General features: G+C 56.5%; 1 protein-coding gene across 5 annotated transcripts in view; it reads left to right on the top strand.

Moving 5' to 3' along the window:
• The first annotated feature begins 66 nt into the window (after positions 1-66).
• SH3BP1 (SH3 domain binding protein 1) overlaps positions 67-17,841 on the top strand; it is a 28,409-nt gene continuing 10,634 nt past the window's right edge. The window contains exons 1-19 of one of the 5 annotated variants that reach the window (XM_065522157.2): positions 67-244; positions 1,501-1,543; positions 1,747-1,851; positions 2,928-3,004; positions 3,284-3,395; positions 3,486-3,562; positions 4,034-4,178; positions 5,026-5,094; positions 5,260-5,350; positions 5,752-5,897; positions 7,199-7,310; positions 7,655-7,736; positions 7,830-7,910; positions 8,714-8,830; positions 10,488-10,585; positions 10,878-11,055; positions 13,809-13,903; positions 15,308-15,556; positions 15,587-16,103. In XM_065522157.2, the coding sequence (XP_065378229.1) occupies positions 186-244; positions 1,501-1,543; positions 1,747-1,851; positions 2,928-3,004; positions 3,284-3,395; positions 3,486-3,562; positions 4,034-4,178; positions 5,026-5,094; positions 5,260-5,350; positions 5,752-5,897; positions 7,199-7,310; positions 7,655-7,736; positions 7,830-7,910; positions 8,714-8,830; positions 10,488-10,585; positions 10,878-11,055; positions 13,809-13,903; positions 15,308-15,556; positions 15,587-15,750 (2,100 nt within the window). In that variant the 5' untranslated portion in view covers positions 67-185 and the 3' untranslated portion in view covers positions 15,751-16,103. Of the gene's footprint in view, positions 245-1,500; positions 1,544-1,746; positions 1,852-2,927; positions 3,005-3,283; positions 3,396-3,485; positions 3,563-4,033; positions 4,179-5,025; positions 5,095-5,259; positions 5,351-5,751; positions 5,898-7,198; positions 7,311-7,654; positions 7,737-7,829; positions 7,911-8,713; positions 8,831-10,487; positions 10,586-10,877; positions 11,056-13,808; positions 13,904-15,307; positions 16,104-17,841 lie in introns of those variants that run through there. The other 4 variants (XM_065522158.2, XM_005567355.5, XM_045363677.2 and 1 more) reach the window with 4 other exon arrangements.

Here is a 17,841-nt window from a genome sequence, read left to right as displayed (position 1 = left end):
GCGGAGTCGTGAGCGGGGGAGGAGAGAGCCGGCCGCCAGCGAGAGCCGCGCGGCGGCCCAGGAAGCGAGAGCGCCGCCCACCCATCCGGGGCGAGAGCCGCGCCGCAGGAGAGGCAGGCTGGGCCGGGGGCTGCCCGGGCCCGCGACCCCCGCCGTGACCCCGCAGCCCCCAGCCCGCCCCCAAGATGATGAAGAGGCAGCTGCACCGCATGCGGCAGCTGGCCCAGACGGGCAGCTTGGGACGGTGAGTGTCACCCCCTTCCAGCCCCACTCTTACCCCGGCAGGACCTGAGGGGTCGTAAAAGGGTGGGGGGAGACGGGGATGGGGGAGACTGGGGACAGCTGAGCAGCCACTCTCTGAGCGGCCAGACCCTCTCTTCCTCCCTTCTGAACGCCGCCCCCGTCTCTCGGGCAGAGCTGGAGGAGCAGGGGTGGCCTTTGCGGGAAGGGATGCCCCCCCTTACTGGATTGGAGGGGGCTTCAGGCGGGAGAATGCTCTCTGCCCTAGGACACAGATTTCTCTGCCTCCACGAGTCTCTAAGTGGATGGTCCTCCTGACCTCACTTGTTCCCTCTGGACAATGGGGCAGTTCACCACCTCTGCTTGCTGGGCTGGGGAGGGAGGAGGGTCCATTTAGGGCCGCAGACCTGGGGCGAGGGGAGGAGACGGGTCCTGGCCTGGCGGGAGGAGGGGCCTGCCCCTGGCCTGCGGCGTCCGTTCCCTTACCCCTCCCCCCACCTCAGGGGCCTCCTGCTTCTCTGTCTTGTTTCTGCTTTTCCCAGACTCAGGTGGAAACATCCCCAGGTCTCCCAGCTCCCACCCCCAGCCTCTGAGCCGGTAGCACGGACGCCGGAAGTTTGGGGAGCCTCTGAGGGCCTGTCTTCTCTGCTCCTCTTCCCCTGCCTCAGGAGTTCCCCATTCTCTGGGTCCGGGGAGGGGACCGGGTGTCCAGAGACCTAGTTCTAGTCTCCCACTGGCACAGATGCCTACGTAGCCTGGGCAGTTAGGCCACCTTGCCATGGGCCTCGGCATCCCCCATGTGTCCCCAGGTGGGGTCCAGGGGCCTGTGCACCCCTGCCCACAGCTGTAGTCCAGAGTGCTGTGTGACTGAGCCTAGGACTCTGAGCTCCCGCACTTCCCGTTCTTGGAGCCAGCTAATACTCCTCATCCTGGGGTGGGCCGAGGATTTGGGAGTGGGCAGAAGAGAGGCTTCTGTGTCCCAAAGCTAGGCCCTGGGTGGGTCTCCCAGCCTCCCCTTCAGTTTCATCTGTCCGCCCTCTTTCAGGACACAGCCCTGGGTGGAGGAGGAAAAACCCATGTATCCTATTCCCACCCCCATGGAATGTGCTCTGACTGGGATGAGGCAACTGGGCCACCCAGGGCGGGCCGCACCTGGGAGGGACAGTGGAGGCACTGGGGTCCAGGTGCCCTGCTGCGGGGAGGGGGAGTAGGGGGCGTTCTAACCCAGGCAGGCTCAGCAGAAGCGCTCTCCCCCCGCAGCACCCCGGAGACCGCTGAGTTCCTGGGTGAGGACCTGCTGCAGGTACGTGCCTGGGCCGGGCGGGTGGGAAGGCAGGCCTGTGCAGGCTGTCGGAGCAGAGGGCCAGGGCGGGGATGCCAGCTAGGGGCCCGGGTTGAGTCATTCCTCAAGCTGTTGGCCATGGGGTCCCCAGGGGACAGGAGAAAGTTTCCTGCTCAGGGGGAGACAACTTTTCTTGATCCTTAACCTCCAAACCTCCTTGCCAGGTAGAACAGCGGCTGGAGCCGGCCAAGCGAGCAGCCCACAACGTCCACAAGCGGCTGCAGGCCTGTCTGCAGGGCCAGAGTGGGGCAGACATGGACAAGCGGGTGGTGAGTCGGGGGTCCTGGGAAGGAGGAGCCTGAGCAGGAGACTTCCGTCCAATGGGGAAGCAAAGTCGGGGCTGGGGTTTCCTTGCCAGTCTGAGTGGCACCAAGGGCATGGAGACTGCTCTGTTCCAAGGCCTCTCTGGCACTGCACTCAAAAGGCCCTGTACCTTCCCTGTCACCTTTACCCCACTTTCCTGTGCACCAATCCCCATAAGCCAAGGCCAGGCCTCTGCCAGCACCTGAACTTCTCTGTCCACTCAGCATGCAGAGCAGGCTCTCAATGGGGCAGCCTCAGAGGGCTTCCTGAAGGAGGTAGCAATTGAGCTGGCTTTTGAGGGATACTCATGTATTAATCAAGGGGCAGTGTTTATTGGCTGATAACTGCCAGCCTATTGCTAACATATTAGCGCATTGTCTCATGGAACACTGGCAACAACCCTAGGGAAAGGCACTGTTTTACAGATGAGGAATTGGAGGCTTAGAGGTAAAGTCACTTGCCCAAGGTCATATAGCCAGTAAGTGGCAGAACTGAGGTTTGAACCCTGGTCTCTGATCCCAAAGCAGGCATTCTCCGTAACTCCAGATGGGGTGGGAGTGTGGGGCCATGTTTTGGAATCAGTTGACAATTCAGTGTGGCCAAGACAAGGAAATTGGGAGTCATAGGGCGTTTGAGCTCAGCAGTGGCTAGGTCAGCCACATATACCCTGGCACAGGGGAAAGAGCCCCCATTCCCAGGCCAGCTCCCCCTCCCATTCTCCCTCCACCCGTGTGACCTGGGGCAAGCTCCCTGCCCTCCCTGCATCTTAGTTTCCCAGTCTGCAGTAGGACTTGGTCATCCCTTCCTGCCCAGTCAAGTGGCTTCTGGGAAGAGGAAAAGGGCACTCCAGATGGGGAGGGGCTCCATCCATGGTCTCAGGGAAATGTCACCCACACCATGCCTTGTCATCTTGTTTCCACTCTCATCTGGGACTGTGGCATTCCTGGGTTCCCTCCTCACCTGCCCCCAAGGGGCTGGCCTGCTGCTCAGGCAGGGTGGAGGGAGGCAAGGACACTCACTGCCGGCCCCAACCTCCCTGCAGAAGAAGCTTCCCCTCATGGCTCTGTCCACCACGATGGCCGAGAGCTTCAAGGAGCTGGACCCTGATTCCAGCATGGGGTGAGCATAGACGGGGCCCTGCCCTCACCTGGGGCTACCAAGACATGATCTCAGCTGGGAGGGGTCCAGGTGGTGAGGGCATCCACATCGGAAGAATGACCAGGCCGGGGACAGTGCTCAAGTCAGTGAGGGCGGCCAGGCCTGGGAGGGTGTTCGGCCTTAGCAGAGATGAAGGATATCTAGGAGGGGCCGGAATTGAAGGAGGAGAGGCCCCACCAGGTGTTTCCAGTGGAGGTGAGGGCAGCGGGCGCCTGGGCCCATGGGGTGCCGTGTCCACAGGAAGGCCCTGGAGATGAGCTGTGCCATCCAGAACCAGCTGGCCCGCATCCTGGCCGAGTTTGAGATGACCCTGGAGAGGGACGTCCTGCAGCCACTCAGCAGGCTGAGTGAGGTGAGCCTGTGCCCTGCTCCCGGTCCCCACCTTCCCCGGTTGCTGGCTCCGTCCTCCCCCAGCACACTGACCCCCCATGCCCATCCTCAGGAGGAGCTGCCAGCCATCCTCAAGCACAAGAAAAGCCTCCAGAAGCTCGTGTCCGACTGGAACACACTCAAGAGCAGGTGGGAGCCCCGGCCACTCAGGGGCCTCATATCTGGGTCAGCCCACAGAGGTGGTCGTAGAGCTTTGAGGCCCTGGCCACACCAGGAGGATGCTGTGGGGTCCGCTAAGTACAGTGTGTATACTTGCGCATGCCTGGTCCCTGGAAACACAGGTGGTGAGGGTATCTGTGAGGGTGTGCCCGTGTGTGTCACAGCTGGTGCTGGGGCCACCCCAAAGCGTAGGACCGCCATAAACAGTCCTGCGGCTGTCCCTGTTCTCGGCTCTGCTGGGTGGCTGTGATCACCAAACCCGCCACCAGGGGGCAACCCAGCGCACTCGTAGCCCAGCCTGGGCTGAGGCCCCAGCCAGTGGAGCTCTCAGATCTGCAGCTCCAAATCCTAGAATACCATGTGGTCTGCTGTATGGAGGGGACACTTGGCTCTGGACATGCAACAGGGCAGGTGACCAGCTCCCCTTGGGATCATCCCCAGGCTCAGTCAGGCAACCAAGAATTCAGGCAGCAGTCAAGGCCTGGGAGGCGGCCCGGGCAGTCACAGCCACACGACTATGGCCAACAAGGTGGAGACGCTGAAGGAGGAGGAGGAGGAGCTGAAGAGGAAGGTGGAGCAATGCAGGGTGAGGGCCACATGGGTCTCCTGGATGTACAGGGGTGGCAGGGGTGGGTCCTGGCCCCATCTCACAGGCAAGGAAGCTGAAGCTCAGAGGGGTGACATGACTTGCCTAAGGCCATGTGGCTAGGAGGCAGCAGAGCTCCGCCATTCCCTTGTACCCTCTTCTGTCTGTACCCCATGCGTAACATGGGGAGGCCAAGACTTGGTCTGTTCCCTGAGTCTCCGTGTGTTTGCTGAACGAGTAAGTGAATGAATGAAGAGTGAATGAATGATTGGATGATAACAGCACTGTGCAGGGCCGGGCGCGGCGTCTCACACCTGTAATCCCAGCACTTTGGGAGGCAGGCAAATCATGAGGTCAGGAGTTCAAGACCAGCCTGGCCAACATGGTGAAACCCCATCTCTACTAAAAATACAAAAACTTACCTGGGCGTAGTGGCGGGCACCTATAATCCCAGCTACTCGGGAGGCTGAGGCAGGAGAGTTGCTTGAACCCAGGAGGCGGAGGTTGCAGTGAGCCGAGATCACACCACTACACTCCAGCCCAGGCAACAGTGCAAGACTCTGTCTCAAAAAAAAAAAAAAAAAAACCGCACAAAAAAACAAACAAAACAGGGCACTGTGCTAAGGCTATGGGGACACAGAGATGGGGACGAGAAGCCAGAAAAGTTTGAGGGAGTTCCCATGGGCTGGCCCCAAGCACCAACCTTGGCAGAAGAGAGGAGCCTGGCTGGGACTTCCACCTGCAGTTGTGTGGCCTGGGGCACAGGTCACCAACCCCTCCAAGCCTCCTCTTTCCCTCTAGACCCCCTGCCTCACCCAATGTAAGCTCTCCCCTCTCTGTCCCCAAGGACGAGTACTTGGCTGACCTGTACCACTTTGTTACCAAGGAGGACTCCTATGCCAACTATTTCATTCATGTGAGTCCAAGACCGGGCCCCATCCATCCAGAGCTCGGGGCTAAATGCCACAGCCAGGGTCCAGTGGGGCTCTGTGCTATGGTGGAGGGGGTGTCTGCTCTCAAGGACCCTAGAGAAGGCTCAGCTTCCCTCACTTCCACTCAGGGTGTCCCTTCGCCCCCACAGCTCCTGGAGATTCAAGCCGATTACCATCGCAGGTCACTGAGCTCTCTGGACACGGCCCTGGCTGAGCTGAGGGAGAACCATGGCCAAGCAGGTGGGGACGTAGGCCCGGCGATACCACACCCCTGACCCCGCCCTGCTCGGGGCTTACTGAGAAGCTTCCACTTCATCCTGAAAGGCAGCAGAAAGCTGTGGCTGGGGTCCGAGAGCTGGGTTTAATCTGTGATGGAGAGGCTGCTCTGGCTGCCATGTGGAGGGTGGAGTGAAGGGGGCAGGACTAGAGCCAGGCCTGTGAGGCGGAAGGAGGCAACAGTAGCCTAGACTAGGACAGAGGCAGTGGAGGCGGGCCGATTCGAGAGATGTGATGGATGATTTCAGATGTGGGCCTGGATAGTCGGTGGCAGGTGGTACCACCTTGAGGACATCAGGGGGGTGCCCCTGCCTGACTGCTTGGGTGGAAAGGCCCTGGGCCGCTGATCTGTTTCATCCCTGCAGACCACTCCCCGTCGATGGCAGCCACCCACTTCTCCAGGGTGTATGGGGTGTCGCTGGCAACCCACCTGCATGAGCTGGGCCGGGAGATTGCCCTGCCCATTGAGGCCTGCGTCATGATGCTGCTTTCTGAGGGCACGAAGGAAGAGGTGGGGCCCCCTGGGGCAGGTGGGGAAGGAGCACTGGGGCCCTCATTCTGTCCCAAACCCCCCACATGCTGCCCTGTCGTGGTGCCTGAAATTCCCTCATTCGAGCCCAGTTCCCTGGGAGAAGACATGGTCACCTCCTGCGGCATCCACACTACCTCCCGCGTGTCGATGCTCGCGTGGGCCAGGCGCTGTGCTAGAAGCCTTTGCATTCCTCGCTCCATTTCACAAGAGGGAGACAGAGGTACAGAGGTAACCATGCCCAGAGTCATATGAGAAGGTGACTTCTCAAACCAGGGGCTCCACTGCCACACACTGGCTGGATCTGCTGTGAATACATTGCCCCCCTGTCCTGCAGACAGACCCTGGAGGTGGCAGATACCCCAAATTAGTTTTGAGCTACTCAGCAATCCTGCTGGGGCCTCCTTTCTCCCTTACACTTCTTTTTTTTTTTTTTTTTGAGTTACGGGGTCTTGCTCTGTTACCCAGGCTGGAGTGCAGTGGCGCGATCTCGGCTCACTGCAGCCTCCACCTCCTGGGTTCAAGTGATTCTCCTGCCTCAACTTCACAAGTAGCTGGGACTGCAGGCGTGCGCCAACACGCCCAGCTAATTTTTGTATTTTTTAATGGAGATGAGAGTATGTTGGCCAGGCTGGTCTTGAACTCCTAACCTCAGGTGATCCACCTGCCTCGGCCTCCCAGAGTGCTGGGGTTACAGGCATAAGCCACTGTGCCTGGCCCTTTTTTTTTTTTTTTTTTTTTTGAGACAGGATCTCGCTGTCACCCAGGCTGTAGTGCAGTGGTATGCTCCTGGCTCACTGCAGCCTCTACCTCCCAGGTTCAAGCAATTCTTGTGTCTCAGTCTCCCAAGTAGCTGGGATTACAGATGCCCACCACCATGCCCAGCTAATTTTTTTTATTTTAGTAGAGATGGGGTTTTACCATGTTGTCCAGGCTGGTCTCGAACCCCTGGCCTCAAGTGATCCACCTGCATGGGCCTCCCAAAGTGCTACAATTACGGGCATGAGCCACCGCGCCTGGCCCCTCCCTTCCACTTCTGACTGGGCTCCCATTTCCCCATGATTTTTCCCACCTCCTCCCAGACTTCCCAGCCCTGCCCTTTGCTCAGAATTCTAGACCTTGAAGGTTGAGGCCTGTGGACACCATGGTGCCCACACTGCCGGCCACACCAGTGGGGACACAGGCCTAGCGAGGGCCAGTGACACACCCCAGGCTACAAGGCCCCTGGGTATCCTGCCCTGCCCACCCCTCTGTGACCCTTGCCTGCCCCCTCTTGAACCCAGGGTCTCTTCCGTCTGGCTGCTGGGGCCTCAGTGCTGAAGCGTCTCAAGCAGACGATGGCCTCGGACCCCCACAGCCTGGAGGAGTTCTGCTCCGACCCACACGCCGTGGCAGGTGCCTGATCCGGGGAGCCCTGGGCAGGAGGTTGGGGGGAAGGGGTGCAGTGGCGTGAAATGATCCCAAGATAAGCCTGGCTTCAAGACATGATATTCTGTTGAGGAGACTGAGGACGCTCAGGGGTTCTTAATGTGGGATCCATCATGAGCCCCCCAAAATGTTTGTACATTTTTCTGGGGAAATGATGGCTAGCCTTCATTTTCTCAAAAGGGCCTGCAGCCCAAAGAAACTGTCAGATCTAGACACATTAGTGTGAACAAGGGCCGGAGGTTCCTTCTACAGGGAAAGTGGGAGAGCGGGGTGGGGGCTGCCTCTGACCCTCCCCCACACTCCTGCTTCAGGTGCCCTCAAGTCCTATCTGCGGGAGCTGCCAGAGCCCCTGATGACCTTCGACCTCTATGACGACTGGATGAGGGCAGCCAGGTGAGGATGTTGGAGGAGGGAGGGGATGGGGAAGAGGAGGATGCAAAGGGGTAGCCCTGCGCTGGCTGACAGGTCTCTCCACTCCCTCCGCAGCCTGAAGGAGCCAGGGGCCCGGCTGCAGGCCCTCCAAGAAGTGTGCAGCCGCCTGCCCCCCGAGAACCTCAGCAACCTCAGGTGAGCCCAAGCCCGCCCCCCCAGCCTGCCACAGAGCCAGAGCCCAGCTGGGGTCAGGGACCCTGGGCTTGAGCCTGGCCTTGTCACTATATTTTAAGAAATATTTCTGCAAATGCAGCTTTGATGGATTAGTCATTTACATATATATATACATACTGTTTTTTTTTTTTTTTTTGAGACAGGGTCTCACGCTGTCGCCCAAGCTGGAGTGTAGTGGTGCAATCTCAGCTCACTACAACCTCCGCCTGCTGGGTTCAAGCAATTCTCCTGCCTCAGCCTCCTGAGTAGCTGGGACTACAGGCACCTGCCACCACACCCGGCTAAGTTTTGTATTTTTAGTAGAGATGGGGTTTCACCATGTTGGTCAGGCTGGTCTCGAACTCCTGATCTCAGGTGATCCACTCACCTTAGTCTCCCAAAGTGCTGGGATTACAGGCGTGAGGCACTGCACCCGGCTGAATTAGTCACATACATATTTTTATGTAAAGCATTGAAGTGAATGAGACCTTGAACTTTTGAAGCCATACTGCCTGACTTCGCATGCCACTTCGGGGCAGGCCACTCGGCGTCATCATCTGAAAAATGCAGACTGTAATAGTCCCTACCCTGTAGGGTGGCTTCGAGGACTCAACTTGGCTCAGTGCCGGCCGCAGGGTTGGCGCTCAGCGGATAAGCTGCTTTAACTGTGACAGTGTTAAGACCATTCTGGGCGGTGTCTTTCACACTCTTTGGAAACCCTGAGCTGGAGAATTCTCAGGGCTGGGTGCGTTCTGCCCCTGGCCTAAGCCTACCTCTGCCCTTAGGTACCTGATGAAGTTCCTGGCACGACTGGCCGAGGAGCAGGAGGTGAACAAGATGACACCCAGCAACATCGCCATAGTCCTGGGACCCAACTTGCTGTGGCCACCTGAGAAAGAAGGGTGAGGGGCCGTGGGCTGGGGGAGGTGGGAGGAGGAAGGCAGATCCCACCCCAGCCATCTGTTGTCTTATTTTTCCCCTGGGCCTCGGTGTCCCCATTTTTGGAGTGGGTTGAGCAGCTCCTGTTTTTGCGGCTGCCGTGAGGAACAGGCCGAAGGGGCCGTGCAGGCCACAGGGCTTTGGAGAGAGGCATTCTGGCCAGTGGTGGTCATGAGATGTTTAGTGGCATGGGAAGCTGGGAGCCCAGAGATTGGGTTCGGGTTCTTTGTTTTGTTTTGTTTTTTGTTTTTCTTTTTTTTTTGAGACAGAGTTTCACTCTTGTTGCCCAGGCTGGAGTGCAGTGGCACAATCTCTGCTCACTGCAACCTCTGCCTCCCCAGTTCAAGCGATTCTCCTGCCTCAGTCTCCCAAGTAGCTGGGACTACAGGTGCGCACCACCACTCCTGGCTAATTTTTTGTATTTTTAGTAGAGACGGGATTTCACCGTGTTAGCCAGGGTGGTCTCGATCTCCTGACCTCGTGATCCACCAGCCTTGGCCTCCCAAAGTGCTGGGATTACAGGTGTGAGCCACCGTGTCCGGCTCAATCAGGTTCTATTAATAGCTCCACCCCTGGCCGGGCGCAGTGGCTCAAGCCTGTAATCCCAGCACTTTGGGAGGCCGAGACGGGCGGATCACGAGGTCAGGAGATCGAGACCATCCTGGCGAACACTGTGAAACCCCGTCTCTACTAAAAATACAAAAAAATTAGCACACTGTGAAACCCCGTCTCTACTAAAAATACAAAAAAATTAGCACACTGTGAAACCCCGTCTCCACTAAAAATACAAAAAAATTAGCTGGGCGTGGTGGCGGGTGCCTGTTGTCCCAGCTACTCAGGAGGCTGAGGCAGGAGAATGGCATGAACCCAGGGGGCGGAGCTTGCAATGAGCAAAGATTGTGCCACTGCACTCCAGCCTGGGCAACAGAGCGAAACTCCGTCTCAAAAAAAAAATAAAAATGAAGAAACAGGCCGGGCACGGCGGCTCATGCCTGTAATCCCAGCACTTTGGGAGGCCGAGGTAGGTGGATCACCTGAGGTTGGGAGTTCGAGACCAGCCTGGCCAACATGGTGAAACTCCGTCTCTACTAAAAATACAAAAATTACCTAAGCGTGGTGGTACACGCCTGTAATCCCAGCTACTCAGGAGGCTGAGGCAGGAGAATTGCTTGAACCCAGGAGGTAGAGGTTGCAGTGAGCCCAGATTACACCACTGCACTCTAACCTGGGCGACAGAGCAGGACTCCGTCTCAAAAAAAAAAAAAGAAGAAATAATAAAAAGTGTAAAGTGCAGTGCTATGTGAGGAGTCATCATTATTTACCTGGCCATAGATGGCAAGATTTCCTCCCACGTGCTGATTGCATTTGTTTGGTAGAGGCTGTCTAGATGACAACCATGAGGGAAAGAGTCCTTGATTAATTAGTGGTGTCTGTCAGGGTGAGGAAAGGGGGACATTTGGCACGTGAGTGACACATTTACCATCAACTGGTGGTTTGTGGGCTTTTTGAGAACAAGGACTCAATATGATGGATCGTTGTGTCTCCACTGCCCAGCACAGGACCAGACAGAGAGTTGGGGTCACAAACCCTTTGCTAAGCAGATGCATCTCTTTGTCCCAGGGACCAGGCCCAGCTGGATGCGGCTTCCGTGTCTTCCATCCAGGTGGTGGGTGTCGTCGAGGCGCTGATCCAGAATGCAGACACCCTCTTCCCTGGAGGTAAAGCTCCTGCCTGCATGGATCCCCTGCTGGGTGCCCTCCTTCTGCCCTGCTCCCTCCCCTGCAGCCCCACAAACTCACCATGAGTCCAGGAGGAAGTCTGAGCCTCAGTTTCTCATTTCTACAATGGGGATGGTCTGCCTGCTTTGTGGGGTTGTGATGAGACCCACACAGGAGTGGGGAAGCTGAGCATGGTCCACATGGGTTCAGGGGAAGGGGGAATGGTCCCAGCCAGTGGAGTGAGGAGTCTGGCACGGTCTCTGAGAGCCGTCTCCACTCCTTCTGTCTCCAGACATCAACTTCAACGTGTCAGGCCTCTTCTCAGCTGTTACCCTCCAGGACACGGTCAGTGACAGGCTGGCCTCTGAGGAACTTCCACCCACTGCTGTGCCCACCCCAACCACCACCCCGGCTCCGGCTCCAGCTCCAGTTCCAGCCCCAGCCTTGGCCTCAGCAGCTACCAAGGAAAGGTGAGGACTGAGGGGCATGAATGGCTCCTGTGGTGCTCCCACAGACAGTCTGCCTGAGGCACCATGTCTCAGAGCTGGAAGCTGAATTTTTAGAAATGTAATTATTAGTGTTTTCATCCCAAAGACCAGATCTCCTAGTTTGGAGAGGGTAGGGCGGAGACTCAGAGCCAGTATTTGTCTCAGCCACTGATGTGTGCCCTGTTCATCATGTGGCAATTTCCTGAGCACCTACTGTGTACCAGGCTTTGTGTCCAATTCTAGGGAACTCGAGAGATGATCGTTTTGGAATCTGAAAATACCTTCGAGAGTTGTTTTGTTTTGTTTTGTTTAAGACAGAGTCTCACTCTGTCGCCCAGGCCGGAGTGCAGTGGCACAATCTTGGCTCACTGCAACCTGTGCCTCCCAGGTTCAAGTGATTCTCATGCCTCAGCCTCCCAAGTAACTGGGATTACTTGGGAGACAGGTGCCACCACACCTGTCTAATTTTTGTATGTTAAGTAGAGACGGGGTTTCACCATGTTGGCCAGGCTGGTCTTGAACTCCTGGCCTCAAATGATCCACCCACCTTGGTCCCTGAAAGTGTTGGGATTACAGGTGTGAGCCACTGCACCCGGCCTCTTTTTTTGTTGTTGTTTGTTTATTTTTTTGAGACGGAGTTCGCTCTGTTGCCTAGGCTGGAGTGCAGTGGCGAGATCTTGGCTCACGTGCAGCTTCCACCTCCTGGGTTCAAGCAATTCTCCTGCCTCAGCCTCCTGAATAGCTGGGACTTCAGGCATGCACCACCACAGCTGGCTAATTTTTGTATTTGCGGTAGAGACAGGGTTACCCCATGTTGGCGAGGCTGGTTTTGAACTCCTGGCCTCAAGCAATCCGCCTGCCTCAGCCCCTCAAAGTGCTGGGATTACAGGCATGAGCCACCATGCTTGGCTGCAGTCTTCTCTTTGATCGTTTAAATCTGGAAGGGCTTTATGGTACCGTGGTGCCTCCATACCAAGCAGCTGCTGTTCAGGGTACCACAGAGCACTGCAGCTCACACCTTGAATTTCCTGACGAGCAAGACAAATGCTCACATTGCAGGGCACAGGGAGAGAGAGACAGCATCAAGCACAGCCACCGGTGCGTTCTCTCTATAGTGTCAGGTGGAGAGGCGCTGCCAAGGGAGGGGGAGCAGGATAAGAGAGAGCACAGGGGGCTACTTTAGCCGTGGGGCCAGGAAAGGCCTCCCTGAGGAAGAGACGACCAAGCAGAGACCCGAAGGCAGTGAGGAATGAGCCTGGGACCCCCTCTGCTTCTCACCTGCTCTCTGGCTTCCAGTGGCCAAAGCATCTCATAAAGATGGCGTGGAAGCAGACTGGGCAACATAGCAAGACTGTGTCTCTACAAAAAATAAATGAGGTCGTTGTGATGGTACACACCTGTGGTCCCAGCTACCCAGGAGGCTATGTTGGGAGAATTTCTTGAGCCTAGGAGGTCGAGGCTACAGTGAGCAATGATGATGCCGTTGCACTCAGCCTGGGCGACAGAGTGAGATCCTGTCTCACAAAGAAATGACCGGGTGTGGTGGCTCACGCCTGTAATCCCAGCACTTTTGGAGGCCAAGGCAGGTGGATCACTTGAGGTCAGGAATTTGAGACCAGCCTGGCCAACATGGTGAAATCCCATCTCTACTAAAAATGCAAAAAATTAGCCGGGCATGATAGCGCACACCTGTAATCCCAGCTACTCGGGAGGTTGAGGCAGGAGAATGACTTGAACCAGGGAGGCGGAGGTTGTGGTGAGCCAAGATCGCGCCATTGCACTCCAGCCTGGGCAACAAGAATGAAACTCTGTCTCAAAAAAAAAAAAGAAAGAAGGAAAGAAAAAGAAATGGCCAGGTGTGGTGGCTCACACCTGTAATCCCAGCACTTTGGGAGGCTGAGGCAGGTGGATCACTTGAAGTCAGGAGTTTGAGACCAGCCTGGCCAACATGGTGAAACCCCATCTCTACTAAAAATGCAAAAAATTAGCAGGGCATGGTGGCACGCACCTGTTATCTCAGCTACTCGGGAGGCTGAGACAGGAGAATCCCATGAACCCAGGAGGTGGAGGTTGCAGTTAGCCAAGATTGTGCCATTGCACTCCAGCCTGAGCGACAGAGCGAGACTTCTTCTCAACAACAACAAAACAAGGCTAGGTGGTGCACACCTGTAATCCCAGCACTTTGGGAGGCAAAGGTGGATAGAAGTTCACTTGAGGCCAGGAGTTCAAGACCAACATGACAAAACCCCATCTCTACTACAAAAAAAAAAAAAAAAAAAAAAAAAAAAAGCCAGGCATGGTGGTGTGTGCCTATAATCCCAGCTACTTCAGAGGCTGAGGCAGGAGAATTGCTTGAACTTTGGAGGTGGAGCCTGCAGTGAGCTGAGATCGCGCCATTGCACTCCAGCCTGGGCGACAGAGCAAGACTCTGTCTCAAGGAAAAAAAAGCACATGGAGGCCTTGAGCTGGGGCAGAGGTCAGGCCCTATGTCCCACCTCCCATCCTGTCCCCATCCTGGCCCTACCTGCCAGGCAGGTGGGGCTCCCTCCTGGTTCCTGGAGGAACATGGACTCTGTCACAGGGTCACAAAGCAGCCAGGGCCTCAGTGGATGGTGGGGACAGGGTGATAGTGCTGGGAGGATCCAGACTCCACCTGGCAGTTGGAGACTTGCCAGGATTCCATGAGACTTCTGGGAGGTGACCAAGTCTGCCACATCCTCTCCTTCCCTCTGCAGGACAGAGTCTGAGGTACCCCCCAGACCAGCCTCCCCCAAGGTCACCAAGAGCCCCCCGGAGACAGCTGCCCCGGTGGAGGATATGGCTCGGAGGAGTGAGTTGGTTGTGGGAGGGGAGGAGGGGACAGAGGGTGGACAGGGAGAGGGGACAGGCAGTCCCAGGTCCTCCTATCTTTTTAGGCAGCCAGGGGAGGCCAGGAACCAAGGTGATAAAAAGCCCAGGTTTTGCCACCTGGCACTCTGGGTTTAGATTTGAGCTCTTTGACCTTGGGCAGGTGAGTTCACCTGTCTGAGCCTCACCTTCCTCCTCTGTGTAATGGGACAGTGTCTGCACTTACCTTATGGGGCTCCACGGAGCCTTCAGTGGTGCTACTGGAAGAGTGCCTGGCCCTGGCATACAGCAAATGCCCACTAAAGGGGAGCCGGCGTGAGTGCTAGGGTACTGGAGTCCCGTCCCTCCAGAGGCCCAAAAGTCACAGATTACAGTGGAAGGAGAGAGTCGTTAAAGGGCAGTGAAGGGGCGAGGCACAGTAGCTCACACATGTAAACCCAGCACTTTGGGAGGCTAAGGCGGCTGGATCACTTGAGGCCAGGAGTTCAAGACCAGCCTGGCCAACATGGTGAAACCTCATCTCTACTAAAAATACAAAAATTAGCTGGGCATGGTGGCGGGTGCCTATAATCCCAGATACTTAGGAGGCTGAGGCAGGAGAATCACTTGAACCCGGGAGGTGGAAGTTGCAGTGAGCAAAGATCACGCCACTGCACTCACAAGAGTGAGACTCTGTCTCAAAAAAAAAAAGGGCAGTGGCAGTGAAGGAGAGGAGGTGGCAGGGATGGGAAGAAACCAGGGGCCTCCTGAGCCCTTCTGGTACGCTCACCTGTCAATTTGACCCAGAGCCGGCCAGGTGAGAGAGTAACTGACACCTTCGGGTGGCCCTGCCCAGCCCCAGAGGTAGTGGAGGCAGTGGACAGCCAGGAGTAGGCGGAACAGCTCTGGGAGCCTTGTGACCAGGGCTGGCAGGTAGTCTACAGTAAAATAAAAATGAACAAGATAGGCCGGGGACGGTGGCTTACGCCTGCCATCCCAGCACTTTGAGAGGCCGAGGCAGGAGACTCGCTTGAGCCCTGGAGTGCAAGACCAGCCTGGGCAATACAGTGAGACCCTGTCTCAAAATTTAAGAATTTTAAAAATTAGAAATAAATGGACAAGATAATTTCAGAGGACAAAAACTCCTGCAAAGAAAATAAAACTGGAAAATGTGACGGAGCAGCTCGGGTGGGGCACGGGGTGGGGCTCTAACTAGGGTGCTCAGGGAGGGCTTCCAAGGGGGCGAAGGGCACAAGGAGAGGCCTAGATGATGAGGAGCCAGCCGCGGAAACGGTGTTCCCGGCAGAGGGAATGGCAGATGCAAAGGTTGTGAGGGGGCACGGAGCTTGGTGGATTCACCACAGCCACGTGGACGCTCAACATCTCTCACCCTTTCCTTCCTCAACAGCCAAGCGCCCAGCACCAGCCCGGCCCACCATGCCGCCCCCCCAGGTCTCCGGCTCCCGTTCCTCCCCTCCAGCCCCACCCCTGCCCCCTGGCTCTGGAAGCCCTGGGACCCCCCGAGCCCTGCCCCGACGTCTGGTTGGCAGCAGCCTCCGAGCCCCCACAGTGCCACCCCCATTACCCCCCACACCCCCTCAGCCTGCCCGGCGCCAAAGCCGGCGTTCACCAGCCTCCCCCAGCCCGGCCTCCCCAGGTCCAGCCTCCCCCAGCCCAGCCTCCCCAGGTCCAGCCTCCCCCAGCCCAGTCTCTCTGAGTACCCCTGCACAGGTGGACCTGGGGGCTGCCACAGCAGAGGGAGGAGCCCCTGAGGCTGTCAGTGGGGTCCCCACTACCCCAGCTATCCCCCCTCAGCCCCGCCCCAGGAGCCTTGCCTCAGAGACTAACTGAGTGGCTGGTTTCTTCCTAAGCAGCCCCCAGCATCCCCTCCCTCCACACCTGGCCCTCCCAGGACAGCTCTCACCCCCCACAAAGGGGCGTGGGCCTCCAGCCTTTGCCCACAAGTGCCTCAGTGCCCACTGGGTCGGCCCCCATGGCCAGGAGGGCTCAGGACAGTCCCCCACTTCCTGACCTTTTCCTCATCCACCCTGGGCTTGGGGAGCCCCTGCTGGACTCTCCACTCTCCGGCAGGTCCTCGGGGAGCCACCGGAAGGAAGGAGAAGCTTCCCTGCTCCTAGGGGACCGATTCTTCTCTTGCCAACATATTTTTTGTAAGGCTGGTAAATAAATTATTTTGGACAAAACTGGAGCAGCTGCCCAAATGATAGTTTTATTTTCTGTTCTTGAAATAAGCCAATTTTATAAAGGCGAAAAAAATACATATTCTTTGCCTTTCTTCTTGTCTGAAATGAGATCACAGCAGACATGCAGACATTTTTAGAGCTTTCTCTGCACTACATGCTGTGCTTTTCTGTGGATGATTTCCACTTAATCTTACCATTACCTCTTAACCAGTGAGGACACTGAGGCTCAGACAGAAGTGACCTGCCAAGGTCACACGGCAGTCAGGCAGGGGCCTGGGATTAGAGCCTAGGTCTGACTTCAAAGCCTGGCTTGTCCCTCACATTCTGGACAATTCACTTTAACTTCTTGGTATCCCTTTTCCTCATTTGTGAAACTTTGTAACAATTCCCTCCATGGAGGCATTGCTCTCCAGTGAAAACCAGAGCACCGCCCTTGGCCTAACACTCCCACTGTTTCCTGGACCCCTCACTCCTTCCGGGAGGAGGCTGGGAAGGCTCCCCAAGGAGCAGGGATGGATCTGTCCTCAAACCTTCCCTGGATCTGCTCTGTGCCAGGCCCTGAGCTAGCTCCCAGACTTAACTCTGTACCCAAAGAGTTCCCGAACAGACAGGCAGAAGTGACCATTAGAATCAAGTGTCTGGCCAGGCACGGTGGCTCATGCCTGTAATCCCAACACTTTGGGAGCCCCAGGCAGGAGGATCGCTTGAGCCCAGGAGTTCTAGACCAGCCTGGGCAACATAGTGAGACCCTGTCTCTACAAAACAAATTTTAAAAATTAACTGGGCATAGTGGCGTGTGCCTGTAGTCTCAGCAACTAGGAAGGCTGAGGCACGAGGATCGCTTGAGCCAGGAGTTCGAGGCTTCAGTGAGCAGTGATCATGCCACTGCACTCCAGCCTGGGTGACAGTGTAAGACCCTGTCTCAAAAACAAAATCAAGTGTCATTGCACTGGGAGCCCATATTAGCCAAGTTAGGGGTGGCCATATAACCTAGACTCAGGTGTATGGGGTGGGTGGTTAAGGAAGCCTTCCTGGAGGAGGTGATTTTTAAGGGAAGTCTTTCAGGAGCTGACCTGAAGGTGAATTTTATTTATTTATTTATTTTATTATTTATTTTTTATCTTTTTTGAGACAGAGTCTGACTCTGTCGCCCAGGCTGGAGTGCAGTGTGCGATCTCAGCTCACTGCAAGCTCCGCCTCCCGGCTTCAAGCGATTCTCCTGCCTCAGTCTCCCGGGTAGCTGGGATTACAGGCGCCCACCACCATGCCCGGCTAATTTTTTTTTTTTTTTTTTTTTTTTTTGTATTTTTAGTAGAGACGGGGTTTCACCATAGCCAGGATGGCCCTGATCTCCTGACCTCATGGTCCACCCATCTCAGCCTCCCAAAGTGCTGGGATTACACGCGTGAGCCACCGAGCCCAGCCCTGAAGGTGAAATTTTTTTTTTTTTTTTTTGAGACGGAGTCTCGCTCTGTAGCCCAGGCTGGAGTGCAGTGGCCAGATCTCAGCTCACTGCAAGCTCCGCCTCCCGGGTTCACGCCATTCTCCGGCCTCAGCCTCCCGAGTAGCTGGGACTACAGGCGCTGCCACCTCGCCCGGCTATTTTTTGTATTTCTTAGTAGAGACGGGGTTTCACCGTGTTAGCCAGGATGGTCTCGATCTCCTGACCTCGTGATCCGCCCATCTCGGCCTCCCAAAGTGCTGGGATTACAGGCTTGAGCCACCGCGCCCGGCCTGA

This window comes from Macaca fascicularis, chromosome 10 (assembly GCF_037993035.2).
Source record: "Macaca fascicularis isolate 582-1 chromosome 10, T2T-MFA8v1.1".
NCBI classification, from domain to species: domain Eukaryota; kingdom Metazoa; phylum Chordata; class Mammalia; order Primates; family Cercopithecidae; genus Macaca; species Macaca fascicularis.
This window is presented reverse-complemented; position numbering and strand designations above follow the sequence as displayed.